The 19,325-nt window shown below is 38.4% G+C and overlaps 2 protein-coding genes and 1 non-coding gene across 6 annotated transcripts; 1 reads left to right on the top strand and 2 right to left on the bottom strand.

Moving 5' to 3' along the window:
- Window positions 1-1,291: 1,291 nt before the first annotated feature.
- On the bottom strand, window positions 1,292-7,813 carry LOC135648938 (probable apyrase 1). The gene is made up of 9 exons (XM_065166970.1): window positions 7,245-7,813; window positions 5,662-5,790; window positions 5,496-5,552; window positions 5,276-5,368; window positions 4,014-4,219; window positions 3,777-3,865; window positions 2,211-2,428; window positions 1,854-2,043; window positions 1,292-1,766 (listed from the first exon to the last, which is right to left on the bottom strand). The coding sequence occupies exons 1-9, from the start codon at window positions 7,539-7,541 to the stop codon at window positions 1,654-1,656; spliced, it is 1,392 nt and encodes a 463-aa protein (XP_065023042.1). The 5' UTR covers window positions 7,542-7,813; the 3' UTR covers window positions 1,292-1,653.
- Window positions 7,814-9,871: 2,058 nt separating this feature from the next.
- On the bottom strand, window positions 9,872-18,723 carry LOC135648937 (probable NOT transcription complex subunit VIP2). 4 transcript variants are annotated; one of them, XM_065166966.1, is made up of 14 exons: window positions 18,605-18,723; window positions 17,327-17,466; window positions 15,972-16,077; window positions 15,713-15,891; window positions 15,134-15,494; window positions 13,433-13,636; window positions 13,244-13,345; window positions 11,719-11,804; window positions 11,455-11,628; window positions 10,931-11,359; window positions 10,795-10,847; window positions 10,680-10,721; window positions 10,094-10,238; window positions 9,872-10,018 (listed from the first exon to the last, which is right to left on the bottom strand). In XM_065166966.1, the coding sequence occupies exons 2-14, from the start codon at window positions 17,342-17,344 to the stop codon at window positions 9,944-9,946; spliced, it is 1,974 nt and encodes a 657-aa protein (XP_065023038.1). In that variant the 5' UTR covers window positions 17,345-17,466; window positions 18,605-18,723; the 3' UTR covers window positions 9,872-9,943. The 4 variants fall into 4 exon arrangements, with proteins under 4 accessions (XP_065023038.1, XP_065023039.1, XP_065023040.1 ...); XM_065166967.1 differs by having other exon boundaries at window positions 18,402-18,685; XM_065166968.1 differs by lacking the exon at window positions 10,680-10,721.
- On the top strand, window positions 15,972-16,049 carry LOC135650307 (small nucleolar RNA snoR35). Its single transcript, XR_010501505.1, has one exon. It is a non-coding gene; the product is annotated as a small nucleolar RNA snoR35 (small nucleolar RNA).
- Window positions 18,724-19,325: the final 602 nt, after the last annotated feature.

Raw genomic sequence — 19,325 nt, 5'->3', positions numbered from 1 at the left:
CTACAAGCAATAAGCTAATTAAAGAGGAACGAAGACAAAAGCCAAAGGCGTCGTCTTCCACCCTCGCACACATTCCACTCGAAGCGACAGGTGCATCCGCCTTTGGCCGCACGGCGATCGCACTGACGCGAGGATGATGAAATCCCTAAATTGGCTGCATCGAGCAGAGGACGACGGTGATGGCACGAGCTATCGTGGCAAGTGAACGCACCACGTCCTCAGGTTCTCTTCGAGAAATGGAACTCTCTTTACCTTTCTCTGCCGACCTGCATTTTTCTTATTTCTCTTTTTGCTGGAAATGCTCATGGATGAACGTGAAGAAAGACACGGGTCTCACTTTGCTCAACCGAAGCCATATGTATCACATTTCCTTGGAATCACGAGGCCTCATGCACGCGATATGTTGTGTTCTCCATCTTCCTAGAGAAGGAAACATAAATGGCTGAGAACTACACGTCTCGTTGGTTTCGTGTTGGAGACTACTTGTGACTTTTGAGTCACACCATTGCAATCGAGCTATGATTTCCTGATATATTTATTTGATGGTAATTATTAATAACACGGGAATGCCAAAGAAATCAGATGAAATGAAAAAAATATATAAAGATACGATCCGAATGCTAACTAAATCATCCTTTCAGGTTCTTTCTCATCGATCTTCGACGCCGCTACTCAGTCAGAATAGTCTGCCAGAGGGATGATAAGATGAGTTCAGCAAGCATCCATGATGTAGATAGAAAAGAGAGATGGGGAGGATCACAAAGGCATATGTGGTGTCTCCTCGACTTGAAAGTTTACGGGTAGGCGGTGATGATATGATCCCTGTGTTGACTTGCCGACCTGCTCGTTCATGTAACATGCCGCGGGCTCTCTTAACTCTCTCTCTCTCTCTCTCTCTTGGCAGCATGGCATGGATTGCGACGTGGAATGGCGGCTCTGAAAGTGGAACCATCAGAATGGACGCATCCTCAGTCGCCTTTAAATCTTAACCGTTTACACGCGATGGTGATTAGAAGATCTATCGTAGCTTTCCCGAGAAATGGGACCATGAATTGAAGTAAAATGCGTCTCTTAAAGCTTAAGAAAGGCTTCAGAGAAAATTAGGAATGATCTCAATCACATGTAACATAATGGAAACGTATGGAATTGGTTTAGAATTGACTATATAAACGTGGGAGATAGGAGACCTAAAATGATATGAGAAACAGAATAATAAAGAGAATGATATCGTTTACGTTTCTTTGTAGACAAAACATACCAAACACACTATTGATAATACAGCATGAAACAATTAGAGAACAATGTGTATATTATCTAATGAAGAGGTCCACGAATGGCAAAGCAACATTTGATTCAAGTAAATGGAAAAAAGAATGAGAGTTCAGCGTGGAAATTTGAAATTGTAGCAGCCCTCCATCCCCTTTATTAAGCTACAACCATAAGGCAAATTAATCTTAATGCAAGCAAAATTGTGGTTTCGGAACCCCCCTCGCTGCAGCTCGACCTTGATTCTTAAGCACCAGGATATTTGGTGAGGCGAAAGCTTGGTCAGAAACTATCCCACCCAGCAAAATCACTGCTGCGGATTACCATGCTTTGATTTGGGATCTTTGATGTAGCTACGACAGGACAGAACGAAACTAGGGTTATATCTCATGCAGATGATGCAACTTCAATGGCACTACCAAGCGGCCATGCTGCCTCAACAAAGGCATCACCATATTTGACCTGCTTTACCAGTGTGATGTCGTGATCTGGGTCTATAGCTGTCATTATATGAAAAAGAATGAATTGGTATCGATCGTCGAATTAGTAGAATAACAACTCTTTTTAGGTTTGAAAATTGTACATACCGAACCCATCTACTAGCAAAGTATACTGGTACACGAGATCCATGCACAGGTAAGGAAGGTTGTCCTCTTGGACACGAGGATAGGCAGCCTTAGCATCCTCGATGCTCAACTGGCAAGCGTGCTTTGCAGCCTTCTCGAAATGTGAAGGTTTAACCACTGCAATGGGCTTTTCGCGATCTACAAAGCCAGCCTGAAAAATATCCAGAATTAGATAATATTTTCAGAGGCAAGCAGGAGACATATATATATATATATATATATATATATATATATATATATATATATATATATACAACATTTCTTTTGTAAAAGATGACATCTCGGGTTCTAAAAGAAATCATCATATAATGATATTACCTCGGCAGCCCGATCAAAGAAAAAAGATGCCACAAACAGATTTTTCTGCCCATCTCCACCTCCACCATTCCAGATGCCCCCAAACGTACACTTCATGTGAGTGCACGCTGGTTCATCAACCCTGAGAGCCTTAACTGCATCCTCCCTGCATTTCAAAAAGCTGGCACCAGATTGTTTTGCTGATGCTCTGTATGCATTGCCACCATACTTGTATGACCCTTTAAGTAAGGCAAGGAAAATATTTAGAAGAAGCAACCACATTTAACGAAGCTATTAGTGAGATAATGAAAGACAGACAAAAATTGACCTTGAGAACAAGATGTGGGGAAAAGAAAAAAAGAATTGATCTTTTTATATTAAGATGACACGCAAAGAGATTATATTATGCAAGCTTATCCCGTAAAACCATAGCCATTGTTGATACGAGCAGTCTATGTAGTAATCCATTTATCAACTCCGAGGGCTGAAAACACGAAACATGCTACCAAGTAAAGATTGGAGAAGAAAAATCATCACCAAATTAATTACAGAGTCAAATACTAGTTTTATCTTAGAGTTATCTAAGCCTTCTTAAAACCAACATAGTTTTCCAGCATCAATTGGTTTTACAATATACGCACGAGTTTCCAAAACCAAAGAAATTCAATTTGTTGGACATTTTAGCTGGTCATGTAAGAGATAGGTAAAGATTAAGTGCAACAATGGGCTTGATTCTAAGGACACGCTAGGTGCTCTGCATGAAAAACTTGTGTTTAAGCATCAAATGAGAATATAATGTGAATCCAAAACAGTTGTATAACCAGACAACTGCAAAATTATTTGCAAGTCATGTCCTGTATCAGCTGTTGACATTATAACATCTGAATTCCAACAGAATGGCTGGAGTTATAATGAAGCACCCACTCTATCGATTGGATGTTGATAAATGGGTTAATAATCACCTGAGGGGCCCAAAGATATCAGCATGTAATACGGTTCTACTTGCCTCAGATTTTCAAGTGGTTTTCTCAATGGAAAACAAGAAGACAACGAGCAACCATTCTTGTATAAGACCCAAGTATATTGTGAACTTCCACATCCTAGAGTAGTTAGTGTCCTAGCCAAGGTATGTAGTTTCGAATAATACCGCCCGTACCAAGCGTTATGTACCGGTCCATCAGCTGATCGGTACACGGACCGCCCGTTACCGGACAGTATATATATATATATATTAAAGGCAACGTCGTCGAAAAAGGCCACGTCGTGTCGCCTTTTTCGGCGACGTCGCCTTTTATAAAAATATTTATATATAAAAAAAAATCTTATATATATATATACCGAGCGGTATACCGCTCGGTATACTGTATCGTACCGTACCAAACGAATGTCGAAACGCTAGTACGGTACGATATTTCAAACCTTGGTCCTAGCTATATATGTAGGGAAACATGTTGAAAATTAACTAATCACCACAGTTCTGTCACCGATGAGGACAAAACAGCATCATAAATTGACAATAGGTCCAGAGCAATGAAAAAAAGAAACTAATATTAAAATCTGGAAGCTTAATTGAGTATATCAAATTACCATGGTAGCCGCTCAAAATGCAATTACTGTCATCCTTGGTGACCTTCAAAATCTCTGCACGAGCAGCCAATAGACCATAGCGCAAGTAACTACAAAGGAGACCGCAAGTCAGTTTAATCTAAGAAACAGGTGTGATCTAGATGTTCAAATGCACATCAGCTTACAATCATTACCAAATTAGTTTCAGAAGATAGTAGAAAAGAAGAATTCTGAAGTTAGCAGAAAAAGATGCCGAACCTGTGGACATATAAGTAATACTTAGTTCCTTTTAGAAACAATTTCTGCACATATGAATCCTCTCCATCTGAGACTTTTGGAGCCTGTTCAGCATCCTTTTCTGAAATGGCATAAGCCATTTGAACAGATCCACCCCCCAAGTCAACCACTCCAACTGTGTTTGCATAAGACTTCCCAAGTTTTCCTAATAGATAATTGATAGTGACCTACATGCAAACACTTTCTTCGTGAGACCATAAAAAGGATATATATTAGATAGGAATAAGGACTTAGATGTCTAAAGATTCGGAATGTGATTGACATAAGCTTATAGGATTAGATAAATCTAAGCATGTCAAGTATGCCATAAGGTAGAAGTACAAGAAAATTGACAGTATTGAATGCAATTAAGTTAAATGTATATGCAGCTAAAATATATAAACAACTTTATACTGTATCTCAGATAATTATGCAATCAGAAGCTCTCAGAAAAGTATGGACTGGTTGTGTTACAGTGATGAGCTACTAGTTAACCAGATAATCGTTCAAGCATTAATCTTCCAGATACAAGAAAACAGAAATTAACTTGCATTAAAGATTTTTCCTTCCATACCTCAAGAACAATTGTAGGCTTTGGGTAAAGAGTGGAATTTCCAAAGATATACAAGCTGAAGTTATACTTTAAAAGAAATTTTATACAAAAACATTATATAAACGCACATGAATTTCATGTAAGATAAGTTTAGCCTTCAGACTCTGAGAAAGTCAGATGCTACTGCCCTTTAAATTATAACAATCTTTATTGACACTCCAATTTACCGAAAGGCCTATATGCACATTGGGTTGGGTTGTCATCAGCTTTAACAACTCTATCATATACTATAGTTGCAATGTATTGCACAGGCTCTTGTAGAGTGGTACAATGCATTACCCTTCTAAGTTTTGCTTCACCAACCAATGAAAGGTAGCTAGTGTGGTCACAAAAACTAAAGAGCATTTTATTTACTTCACAGTAACTCTGTGAAATATAATATTAAATTAATAAATGAATCCTTGAGAATTCATGCATCGCCCTTTTTATAAAATACTCTTCAGCATTAAGTCATCAAATTCACCAATAAAGTCTCAAGAAGCCAACCTAGAAATTTTTCTTTAAAGAGTTAATCCTTCTTGATCTATAAAGCTACTTGAACTCAATTAACTAAATAATAACAAGTCCAGTAATAGTAAGTAATTTCTAATATAACATTTTAATTGATATTATCAGAGTCCAAGTGATATACCCATTGGAAAGCACCTTCCTGAGTCCCATCAAGAACAGTCACCCAATCCGACTTGAACTTTAGTGAGCTCTTGTGTTGAAGGAGATCTTTAACCTGCGCAAATGACCCAAACTTACTGACACATCTTCCAATGGTGGTAAAATGTTTGAAAAGCTTGTAAACGTTGAAGTAAACTTCAGTTGAATCAGGATATCATATTAGAACATGGAGAAATTTCTACCGCTTGCAAAATTTTTTCAGATGTTTCAGCTCCTAAAGCTCTCAGACCCGCTGTAGCCTGCATAAGCACCACACTTAGACAGCCAGGCAGCAGTACATGCAACTTTTCTTAAACATGAATTTGATGTGAACTACAACAGCTTCTAGTCCAAAGAAGTACAGTTTACCCCGACTCTGACAGGTGTTTGCTGTCGCAATTTCATTGGAACAACACTCTCAGCTTTCTCCAACAGCGAAACAAGAGATTGTGCAGCCTGCTGAGGATCTTTAGCATAGAAGCTCAAGCCTGGTTTTTTCTGCATGTAAAAGAAGAAACAAGCAACAAAATTGCTTCACACGGGATGTTTCATAACACTTGAAATTTATATTTTAGTAAGTAGATGATTAATATGTCAAGGTGACTTGTTATGTTAGATGCAATTAGATGGACCAGGAGCACACCGATTTTATTTTATTTTTAAGTTAAAGAGAAAAGCTATTGTTTAGGGATTCATTTGATGTAGACTTCTCGCTTTGATTGTTAGAGATATCAAATGCCATTTATAACATATCCATTAGGCAATAAAAAATTAGAGTATATGTTGTCAATTGTCATCATCTGATGCCTCTAGTGTCCCATCATTACCAGTTACATCTGGACCACAACATAACAAAAAATTCTGTCTCACCTGAAAATCTGATGAAAGAGATTATTTTTATACTATCTTCCTTGAGTGCAACAACACATTGCGACTTAAGCTATCACTTGAGGCACCAGATGCAGTTGCCATCACGGGGTGAAAAACTGTGTAGTGGTGGTGGTGCGCTTTTGAAGTGCCCCACCTCAATATTTTGTTCCTCAAGTCATTACCAAATTGCAACAGTCATGTGTAATACACAGGAACCCTCTCCAATTAAACCATCTCGCTTAATCTCTATGGTCAATGTTTATTCAATCTTCTCTTTCTATTGAGTCAGATATCAATTACATTAAAAAACCTCTACTTAGTGATGACTTTTATCTTTCTATTGCAATGAGTTTCAATGCATATTACTAAAATTAGTACTCTAAATACTCAGTCTTAAGACTCCTAGTCATACTTAATCATATTGCCTAGTGTATAATTTCACTCTAAAGCTCCATCTTGAGGCTTAACTCAACCATCATAAATCTAAAGTCTAACCAGTGTCATAAACAAAATACCTACACCATGGAATTTCATCCTGAGAGTTCCTATAGAGTTCATCCACTACAAGTGCAATAAGGACTTAAAGTTGATTCTTGATAGATCCCTGCAATGATAGGGAACCTCTGGTTCCATACATATTATCATATACTAATTTATCATATAAATCTTTTGTTAGGTCAAAATATCTATTAAAGATCCCTTTCCTTATTAAACCCATCACATGCATCTCTAGGAGTTCTTCAGAAAGTTCATTGTTAATTCAATAAAATCCATGTACAATGGCCTTTTTTTTTTTCCTTATGTAACTCAAAACAAAGTCCATCACATCTTCATTAATTGCGAATAAACTTCCAGATTTGAGATATACCGTTTTCTTTTCTTTTTCCGGTACTTATAATTAAATTTGAGCGACTACAAAATATTTTAAATACTGAAACCTTAGATCTACCCACTTTTCATGGAAATCAATTTAGAAACAATCGGTACATACTGTGATCAGACATATATTACTCAAAATGCAGAGAAACTTATGTAATTCCAGCTAATTGAAGAAAAATACACATCGTCAATTGTATCCGTACCTGTACAAAGAGCTCCAGCTCCTGTCCTATAGGCAGCAGATCCAAATTCTCATCAAAGCAAAAGACGTGAACCCTACTTCCCGAACTGCCCGCGTCAAAGATAACAGCATAGCTCTTAGATCCAGCCTCGCTGCCACCGGGCATCGTCTTTCTACTGGCAAAGGAGATAACCGCTGGCGAGCGGGGCATGAGGAAGAGGACAAAGGAGACGAGGATGAGGGGGACGGCGAAGACGAGGATGACGCCGCGGAAGCGCTGGATCTTGTCGAGGATGGGCTCCTGTCGTGCCCGCTTCATCTTGGCTTCGAGATCGGCTGGGGCGGCGAGGCTGAGCTCCGGGGCGGACGGCGACCGGTACCGGATCAGGCCGTTGCCCGACGACGTCGGTGTCGGCGTCGGCGGCTTCAACGGCGTCTCTTGAGACGGATCCAGCGTACTTGAACAGAATGAAATCGAGATCGAGAGAAGAGTTCGAAGGCGACGAGACGGAGACCGATCTCCCTCGCGATCTCTCTCTCTCTCTCTCTCTCCTCTGTCCTTCCCTCCCTCCGAAGAAAGGAGCGATTGTAGCGAAGGCAAAGCGTTGGTAAAATTATACGGCAACACTCGAGATGCATGGCTAATGCCCACAAGCAATCGTGTCGTCTCCTAAATGGTGGGTACGTAGCAGGGTTTTTTTATGAGATTATTCGGTTTCAGGTTTAGAGTGAGCCGGATTTGGTTGGAGTAAGTCCAACGTATGAAGTGGTCACGAGCGCACGCGTTTCTTTAACGTGGGCGTGACGGGGCGATGGAAGTCGAGTGCATCAGAAGAGATCGGCGACGGATGTCAACGAGCTCGAAAGAGTCTTTTACCTGTAAAGTTTAGGCATTGGCTTGGAAATTAACACTAACAGATAGGACTCGGTCTTAGAAAAAGTAGATGGAGACTTTGGAGTACCACTTTGGTTAGGTAACGACGGGTGCACGCACAACGGCCGACACGACATTAAGCATACAATTAAAAACAACTTTTAACCCTATATGCAATAATAAACACAACGGCAGAGGAATCCAATATCCGTTTGGAATCATACTTATTCCGAAAACAAAATTGTGCACACATAAAAAAAGAACAGAAATCACATGCCGAAGAAACAAGTCAGAGTTTGTCGGATTTTTTTTTTTTTTTTTTTAAGGTGTTGCCATTCAAAATATATCTAACTAAAGGCAAAAGATGCCAATGTCTAAGACGCATGAGCATAGCCCTCTTTACAGACATAATAAACTCGAACATGATGAACCATCCGATGTTACCTGATGAACAAACACTCCTTCTCTAAGGAAGATCTACACCAGCAGCCCACAGAGCCTCCATCTGGCACAGCTGCATGAATACCTTAGTGGCATAGATGATGATGAAGAAGAAGAAGAAGGCAGCTTTACCGGCTGCTTTCTCAGAGACATCTCAATAGAAGGAAAAGAAAAGCCCATCAGCTATCGGAGTATAATTAAAATCCATTGAAGCATAATCTAAATTCAGCCAAATCATTATACACGCAGGATGGCATTCCACATGGGCGTATCCCCAAACACACGACACACAAAAGAGGATTGAGGAGTTAACCAACAGCTGGTTAAAAACACTCATCAAACAAGGAAACTGTATTGTCACAGCAATTTAAAAATATTACGTTTGTCGAGAGCAAGATCACAAAGTCACCTGTTCTTCTTCCAACGTTTCTCATAAAAATCAATCAAGTCTTTCCCACCTCTCCTGGAACCACAGATTCTAATTGACTCACCTGGTTGCACAAGCGCAACTAGAGATCTCCTTTACAACACTGGTTAGGATGTATATGTGTTCATGCAGAGAGGCATGTGCACAAAAGCATATAATCCATGGATCTTAGGCACCTCAAAATAGACAGTGAATCTAGGAAATACTACCAAAGTAATTTTCATGCAAAGGCAGGATTCACATACCTCATCCACATGGATAATCCTGTAACATGGAAATCAAAAACACAATAAACCCTATTTTCAGAGAAATTATGCACCATGTAACTTGAACATCAGGGAAAAATAACTTGCTATTTTTATAAGCTGTTTAATTTGCTTATACCTAAAGACCGTATCCAACCCTGTCCATCAAGAGCAACATAAACCTGGCAACATTTTTTCTTTGCCTTTAATGGTTGTGTACTTCTGTAGAAACTATGCACCTTGTAACTTGAATATCAGAGAAAAGCAACTATGCTATCTTTATAAGCTAAAAGTGATCTAACAATCAAGAAAGAGAAAAGATGATTTAATTTATTTAGACTGAAAGACCCTATCAGATCCATCCATCCAAGACTAACAACTATGCTATCTTTGTCCCTCCAATACCTGCATGAATGAGTTCCAGTTCCTTGATTAAGAATGAGTATTCTGCTCCTAGTCCAAGAGGTCAGTGATCTCCAGAACATATTCAACCTAAATTACCCAGCGAGAGAACACTTCTTTTAAGTCCTTCCCCGTGGAGCTTCAGCTACAAAAGGTGAATTCATATATCCTACCTATATGAGCCAAATCCTACACTTAATCAAATATGGGAGGGCGCGAGAAACAAACTATGACCAAGCTGGTAAATGAGAACACTATGATGAAGAAAAATGAAGAATAGATTGATCAATTTATTCTAACAGTGACAAGACATGTTCTACATGAACAAACTTTTAAGCTAGCTGAGGGCGATCAGAGGGGAGCATTGGTTTCTTCTCCACTGCCTCATAAAGCAAAACAAAGTTCTCCTGCAATCCAACAACAGGGATGCTCAGTAACTAATTGATGGCAATAACAGAACATATAATTGGAATGTTCCAAACCTTCAGAATTGTTCCCCATGTGTTAGGATCAAAACAAACATAGGTCCCTCTTTCATATGCGTGAGTCTTAACAAGAGGTTCCACATTTGGAACTCTTGTGAACCACAACTGATGCTCTCTGTGGTAGAACCATCCTCGTGCACATCTGCAAAAAGACTCTGATTGAGGCAATTTAAAGACAACTACAAGCACATCCAGACAACATACAAATGTAGTTAAACTCCTAGGTCATATGGAAAAATTCACCAGAGAAAAAAATAGAGATTATGTATTCATTTTAGTTGAATAAAAAGCAGAGAAACAGCAAGATAGACACTGCAAAAGGCAAGTCCTGCATAATTTGTTTCTAACAACAGTAAGTTTAAATCTTCCGCTTTATTTATAAGCACAGCCACAAAAGTCTACCGCAAAACCATCTAGTTTCCTTTATGAACTGGTGCCAAATAAAAACTAAACAAAATATAAATGTTCAAGGATAAACTTGATAGACTGATTTGCAAGTTTGGTGACTTCACAAAAAATTGGGAAAAAAACCCCAACAAGCTTCCAGACTGACACAAACAGAGAGAAAGGGAGGAGGGATTACAGTTCGGAAGCCGCATAAAGCTGAGCTTCATCCTTCGGCATACTGGAAAATGATACAGAGGAACTTTAAGTAACAGCTATTGCAAGGAATACACAAAACAACATGTAATACATACCTATAAAAGATGTAAAAGAGGGTTGACACCTGAAGTTTCGAAAAATACCCTTGCTACACCCATAATGACAGATATAAGATCATAAAATCAAGACTGTACATTTATTAAAAAAAATTCATAAAGTAAACAGGCTTACATGTAGAAGGGGTGGTGGTTTGGCATAATAACAACTTGGAATGCAATATTCTGGTTCTCCCTTGACTGGGTCATCAGACCATGGCGAACCAAATGTTTTATGAAGATTTTCCGATGAGTTTAAGTTCAACCCTAATGTAGTTAAATCAATGCCCAGTGCAAGAGATGTCAGATCGGGATCATTCATCCTAATAACACTTAACAAACCCTGCAAGCCAAACCGATCAGGAGCTACTTGTGACCCCTGAGTGGATTTTAAGCTCTGGTCTCTATATAACTGACTAACATCAGACATTTGTAGTCGAAAATGAGATGGACTTTGCGGAGGCTGATATTGCTGAATGAGCTGCTCATATGCTCCCATACCAGAAGCTGTTGTTGGAGAGCTCAAGGGTCTCAACCCAATGCCAGGAGAACCACTGTTTTGAATCTAAATAAAGCATGTCAAGGTGAAACCACTTAATTGATATCAGTACTTTAAAAATTAAATTGACTAACAGATAAATCCACTAGACATGAATATACCTGTGAGTGATACGTTACATGAGAAGATGGAAAGAACTCAGTGTCATTTAATCGAAGATCTTGATTGCTTCCAGGTGTAAAAGGTAGCCCACCACTACTTGCTGAAGTAGCATGTTGTTGCTGACGGTTAGGTGGGTAACTTCCTCCTAAGCTAAATCCAACAGATCGTGCCATCTACTTGATGAAATAAACACCAATATTTCATCAAATTAGATCAATGAGAAAGGACACTAGATCAAATAAAGTCACCACGATTCAACTCACAGGTAAGTGTGGTGACTGCATCGAAGAGATACTTTCATGAAGTTGTTCTTTCTGATGCAAGTCCACAGAAAAGTCTGAGCTACCGCCTAACAGAGAACAAAATATAATGATTTAGCATGAACCTTGGGGAAAGATTATAGAGTATAGACTAGTACAAACCTAAGCAAACTACTACTTAGATAATATAATTATCTCTAATGCTACAGAATATGTATATCGAAAGTCCATAATGACTAATAATCAGCTTTCAAAAACAGTTTACTGTATAAGAAATGTGTTTGTCACAGTATGGTATAGTAAAAAAAAATCCTCTTTAACTTCTTCCCACTAACATAGCCAAGAAGGCAAGAAGGCTTTTTGAAATGATTTCAGAACATTGTTACATCACAATGAGTGATGATTCGACCAGAATGAATTATATTTCATCCATTATTTCTTTATGTACTTCTGATCTCCACCATTTTACAATTACATCAAGCAGCATATATAAATACAATCCAACATTAGAGACTAAAGGAAATTCAATGTGCTGTTAAAAATGTGAATAAAATTGGCTGACCAGGAGGTTGGAATTAAAGAGTAGATAGAAGTGTAACTAAAAATGTTCATGTGCAGCAATTCCATTAAATCCTTGACCTTACTAAACTGGTCACAATATCTTGTGGTCAAATCTTCAAAAAAAACCATGCAGATAAACTCGTGTGTCCCAAGATTGTATCCAAGGTGGTGGTGGTGGTGGTGGTGGTGAAGGTGGTGGTGTTGGAGAGAGAGAGATGAAACAGCTTAGTTGTTTTACATGATAAATTCAAAATTATTACAAAAAGTAATATAAACAAGAATATTCTGTTATAGTAACAGACAAGTTCTTATTTTTCCACTTTCCAGGTCGAACTGTGAATATGAACGATGTGGGTTTCCATTAATCGATAATGAAGGAGCCTGGAATGTGAACCAAAGAAAAGGAAAACTATTAATTCCTCAAATTAGTGTTCCATGATAATCACCTAATCGACAGAATTTCCTTATAAGTGATTGCAAATTTAAGACTGACCTAGACAAAACATAAGTGGGCTTCAATGTAAATGGGGCTGGCTGTAAGACTCGTGTGTATCTACATCAAAAACCCAATAGGAAACATGAAACCCTCAAAGAGTCCATGTCGACATAGTAAGCTTAGCTTGGGAGAATATTAGTGTCATCCATAATATATTAACCTGATCTGCATGTGCATCTAGTTTGAGATGAATAACAATTTAATTCTGGCAAATATTCTGAAAGATGTCACATCATGTGATATAAAAAATGGAAGCATGTTGTTCTAATCCAGAGTGGCTTCTTCAAGGACCAGAACTAAACAAATGTTGGAGAATAAAAGAAAAGGCACATAGCAAAGTTTCATCAAAATGGCAGAACCAGATAGGACAAAAGCTGAACAAAGAATACGATCAAAGAAATAAAACTTGCCCCTTAAGAGGAGAAAAGCAAACAGAAACAATGCAGAGAAATTCCAGATGAAAAGAAAAACCTTTCAATCCAGGCAAAGCTGGAAAATCTTCATTTTGTATGCTAAATTCCTGATTTTGCTGGACAATGGAGCTAACACCAACTCCTTGCTTCCGTGTTGCACCTAAAAATTGACGGGTCAGCATATGCTCCATTCCACAGCAAAGAAATCGAAAAAAAGAAAGTAAGCCAGAAAAACTCATTTACACACCGAGTTGCCCTTGTGGTCCTCCAGCTGAACTTGGTCGTGTACTTAATTGAGGAAAATCATTCATATCAAAAGGAGAACTGTCAGCAGCATTGACATCATTCAGCATTCCCATAGAGCTTAGTGGGTTACTCCCACCTTGACCCTGAGATAACGATCCTCCTGATGTAGCATAAGAATTCCCAAGCACACCAATCATTTGTGGTGCTGCTTATAATAATAATGAAACAATTTGTTAGCAAATTTACAGGCATATTTACTGATATATTTCGATGCATGAATTTTGATGAGTATTTAATAAGATGCAACATGGAGTCTAAAGTACAAAATGGTACATGGATGTACTTTAGTGCAACAGATAAAAACACTAGTCAAAGATCAGGACAAAAGGCCACATAAATAGGATTAGTACCATCATTACAATATGTACTAATGAACTAAAAGCATCTAATAGACCAGGAACCGAAAAACAAATTCTGTGGTTAGTCGAAATGTCAGTTATATTTAATTAGGGATTAAACTTTTCTGCAAGTGTCCCACACTCACGAGCATGCTTCTATTCAAGCACATGAATCAATAAAGCTATTACATATGCAGATACCTTTCCCATCTACATAGATCTGCAAATATACATCTAAACAATATTGAGAATATCTTGGTTATACGGGTGCAAAAATCATCCCCATATCCTACATTAGAGAAAATTTCATGCATTGAGCTGCCCCTTCTTTGTCATACCAGTGCAAGCCAATGTTGTTGATATTTTAAAAGTTTACACCAAGTAACTTTGTAAAATAGTTCCAACACTGTTGGTACAATCAAGGATTGAAATTTTGTACCACATCGAAATTTCAAGACTTATTCGATCCGATACGATACGGTACTATATATCAAGAGGTATATTTCGGTATACCGCTCGGTATATATATAGGTAAACCGCTCGATTTACCTATATATGGGGCGACGTTGCGGGAGGCAATGTTGCAGATAAAAAAAAAAAAATTACAATGTCGCCTCACTTAATGGGAAAAAAAAATTTGCAGGCGATGTCACCCGAGAAGAGAAGAAAAAAAAAAATCTTCGTCTCTCCTCGCCCCGCGACGTCGATGCCTCTTCTCCTGTGCACGGATGAGAAGTCGTTGACAGACGAGGAGGAGAGCGGCGATCTCTAGGTTCTCCCATTTTTTCCTATTTCTTTCTTTCCCTTCTCCCTCTTCTTTCTTCTCCCTCGGTCACCGTCGACGATAACGCCTCAATCGACACTACCACTCGGTAGCGGGCGGTCCGTGTACCTGTCTGCTGACGGACTGGTACGTACCACCCAGTACGAGCGGTATCATTCGGTATTGCATACCTTGGGTACAATAACAAGGTAACAAAAAACCATATTCGAGTGTCGTCGATGCTTTCTAATGCCTGATCAGCGGAACAATAAAGTTTCATAATCACCTCACAGCATAATAATAGAAACATTGCTCTCAAATAAGGTAATCCATTAGTAACATGAATCTTAGTTGCGTTGGTGGCATGAATTGCAATAGTTTCATTAACCGAAGAGAAATTAGACTTACTTCAAGCAACTTACCACTAAATTATATACATTCCGAGAGAGTTTTTCTTATTGAAATAGATAATGTAGTGTGCTAAGATGAGTTATCTAAATCATGTAAGGTCAAAGATCTTCAAGGAAATTAAGAGAACTACCCTGTTGAAGCATGCCACTGATCAGTCTGTTTGGCCCTTGTAAATTGAGGCTCCCTGATCCACTATTGGAAGCTAAGTTTACACGGGAAGCTAGTCCAGGAATGGATAATCCTCCAGAGTTGATGTTTCTTCCCATGTTACCAGCACCAACAATGTTTCCCATAGAGTTCGTAAGTCTTGGGCCTACATTACCCAAAACTGGAGAAACTCCCAAGCCTGGAACTGAATTACGATTGCCGGTAGCAGAATTTGAGGAAATACCAGTTATTGACCCGCCAACTCCATTCATGCTACTACTAAAAGCATGATTTCCGACAACATTGATACCCCCTCTATTGGTGACACCAGAACCATGAGACATCTGCATGAAAAATGAGAATATGCAATCAAGCTTCAGATTAATATAGTATAAAAAGGAAAAAAAGAAGAATCTTTAGATCCATTAGTAAGCTTTAATACTTCACTCAGTGCAGGAAGACATGTGCATCTACCTAAGCAGATTTTACCATACATAATGCAACCAAAAGGTTATCTTATGCAAATGAAGTAATATGCTTATAATTAAAAAATATTCTGAACCTGAGACAATGCAACCAAAAGATTGTTTGATGCAAACCGTCCACTAGGAATGTTTCCGCCTGGTTGCTGGACACTGCCTGATGGAACACCACCCATTACTGCATTTCTTGATGCAAGTGAACCTGGCATGTTTGGCAGGTTGAAGCTTCCATGGATGTTATGCAGCCCTTGCAAACCACCTTTTATTGTACAAGTTAGCACTTACAAAAATTTATCATACATCTGTTCAAGAAAGTTAACCGAGTAACAAACTGCTTACCAGAGTGATGAAATCCAGGATTTGAAGCCGACTGAGCAGAAAATGATGTCGTGTAGGGTCGGCCCGTTGAGTCAGGGATATTTGATGCTGAACCATTAAGGGTTGTCTGAAACCGAAAGCTCCAATTTTTTTTAATCAAGAAAAGCAAGACATGCATGCATGACATGTGTATAACTATAAGGGAAGCAAAGAGGACACTAGCATAGATCAGTGTTTTGATAGAGACGATATGAAATAAAGAAAAATACAAGGTACAGGCACAAAGCCTCATTCAGTTAGCTCTTTACACAAAACTGCCAATGAATATTCACATAATTTAATAACAAACAAGCATCCCAAAAGGATTACCAATCAAACTAAAGTCTCAAATCCTTTGCGAAAAAGAAATAGTAATGGTCTTTTTCAATCAAAAAAGGCAACACTACAAAGGTAACTCAAGTCAAGAAGGAACCACGGAAGTCTTGGTCAACATTTTATGATCAGCCATTAAATTGATGTCAACCCTCTGAAGCTGGTTCAAAATTCTTATCCAAATAAATTTGGGCGATGGAATTCAATGACAAATTCAAAAGATAGTTGGCAGATAGAAAGATTTCCTATAGTAACAGCACATTAGACTTAAGAAACTATGGTGCAATCTCCAAAAATTCCCCCAGATCATGAAAAGAATATAGAAGAGGAAACTGATATTCAGTGTTCTTATATCTCAGGCCTAATAAACTAATGAGCCAAGTGAAGTGATCCTTAAGCAACATGTCAACTGATTAGAAAATGATGATCACTCCACACTTGCAAAATAATCAAGAAAAACATACAAAAATGTAGTGGGTTACTAAGTTTCAAATTTAAAACAATTGATGCACTAAAATGGTGTTCCATTCTCCTCCATAAATTTCTAAACAATATATAAAATATATGCACACAATTGAAAAATTAATAAATACACAAAAAAAATAAAAGGTAATTTTAAAATGGAATCCTCAAATACAAATATACAATAGCCGGAAGTCCATGATATATACTAACACACTCTATAACTGCCCTTCAAATTCATGTCTATGCAATGTACAGTTAGGAACAAGTATTTGTAATGCACATCATAAAGCTATAAAGAACTAAAAAATTATATATAGACAATATCAATACAAGCCAGCAATAACAAATTATGATTCTACAGTAGTTCCATCTGCCAAATAAATACAATCTTACACATAGACATACACGCATATGAAGCATCAACATAGAAGTGTCTAATGTCCAACAATACATAGAATCATAGATGATGAAATATGGGGAAGAACAAGTTATATAATGCAAGTAAGATGCATTGCCAAGCCAAAACAGGCAGAAATTACATTAAGCAGCCCAGACATTATAGTTTTGTAATAAGCATTCAAGAAGAACTCAGTTCCAGATGTAGTGATGCCACATTCTGCTAAACAGTGATGGCACTTGCAAGATTTCTAGTCGTGTTGGCTGCTATCTTTGTCTTAAGCTGAAAAGATAAAACAAATTTTGATTATGAAATTAGAAAGGAAACCACATGAAGCAATTTGAACTTATAATACCAAGGTATCATCGTAAAGAAATTGTTTCAACATACAAAAGTCTAGATTTACAGAATTAATTAAAACTTTGTGTATCTCAAGTAATAATAATTGAAATGTAACGAGTTGCAACTTCATAAGATAATAGTACAATCAGCAGTGACTTCTGGGGTTAGTTTCATAACTCGGCTGTTACTTGGTCAAAGATGATTTCCTCTTCTTTTTTCTCCAAGATACAAATAAAAATTACACTTCAACTGTTCCTTTAATATTGTTACAATTGCATTTCATATACTTATTAAGCCTATTTAATTTAAGACCTTTATTTTGTAACATTTGTCATGAAAACTTAAGTTAAACTCTTCTAAATCAGAATAATATCATCAATAAGTAACATACACCATAAGAAGTCTATCTTGTATGACTAGAATATTCTTTCATTAAAAATATGAAAAGGTACTCAGTTGATGTTGATCCATGGTGTAAACTTATAGTTATTACATTACTATGATTACTAGATATTATATATTTTTTTTTCCAAAACCTACTGTAATAAATAATAATCTAAAAACTCTGTCATATGACTTATAAGACAATCTATGTGCAAATCTTTCTTCTTCTCTGTATATTTTTTCCATTAACTATCTCAACAAATAAACAACTTCTCTGATTGATCTCATTCTCAAAACCAATATTCAATCACTCTTCCAAAGTGTGAACATACATCAACAATTGACAAACCAATGGAGATTCACAGTTAACTTCTCTAGACAAAGAAACGAAGCATCAAACTGCACTCCGGTTTCACGAAATCAATGAACAGAGATAGCTTGCAGGACACATCGAATCAACGAGTAGACGAATCCCCAACTTTCCAACTTACAGATCTCGCGAACGGGCAAAAGAACGCGAATCACGAGCGATCGAGGAGCAACCCTTTACTTCGCGGAACAACCCCGAAAAGATTCAACGCAAACTGGGCCAGTTTGAACCGAAACCCTAGAGCGAGATCCGTCCGACGGAGGACACATCTAATCGCCAAATCGAAAGAGAGCTCGAGCGAAGACGCAAGAGAGGAGTCAATACCCAAGAATCTGAAGAAGCGAACGAGCGCTCCGATGCCAAAGAAGAAGAAGAGGTGGGAGTGTGACCTTCAATCCGCGGCAGAGATAGTGGGGAACGGAAACTATTCATTATAAATCATTAATTAAAAGAAGATATATACATATATATATATATATATATATACATATAAATAAGAAACCCTTTCTTTAATGACCCGGGCCCAAAACTAACCTGTTTAGAACACGGCCCAACAGCCAATCTGCTTCCTTGGCCGGTCCGGTTCGGAGATTTTTCTATTCTTCCCGGTCCGCTTTCAGAATCATGGGAGAAAAACCAAATCGGAGCCGTTCTAATTCCGGTTCAGATAGCTAAGACCGAACCCGCATCTGATTGACCAACTTCGAGACACTCGTCTCGCACACACGGAAGGAACACGGGCGACATCACCCTGTAGCGGCGAATGGAAACAGGGCAGAGCGCGAAGTCCGGAGCAAGGAGCAAGGAGCGAGGAGGGACGGAGTGGAGGAGCTTGAACGAGCGTCCAGCTCTGTCCCTGCTTTCCTCTATAAATCGGCCCTCTCGCCCGGCGACAAAACTCCGAAGACGAACTCCCCCTCGGCCTCCTCGTCTTCCATCCGTCTGCGTACGGAGTAAACCTCTTTATCTTTCCCATCGCCGGTTAGAGGGTCGTAGCTCGTCGCCTTCGCTCTAGCTCTCGTGGCTGGGAAAGAGAGAAGGAGGT

The sequence above is a fragment of the Musa acuminata genome, chromosome BXJ3-9 (assembly GCF_036884655.1).
Source record: "Musa acuminata AAA Group cultivar baxijiao chromosome BXJ3-9, Cavendish_Baxijiao_AAA, whole genome shotgun sequence".
NCBI classification, from domain to species: Eukaryota; Viridiplantae; Streptophyta; class Magnoliopsida; order Zingiberales; family Musaceae; genus Musa; species Musa acuminata.
This window is presented reverse-complemented; position numbering and strand designations above follow the sequence as displayed.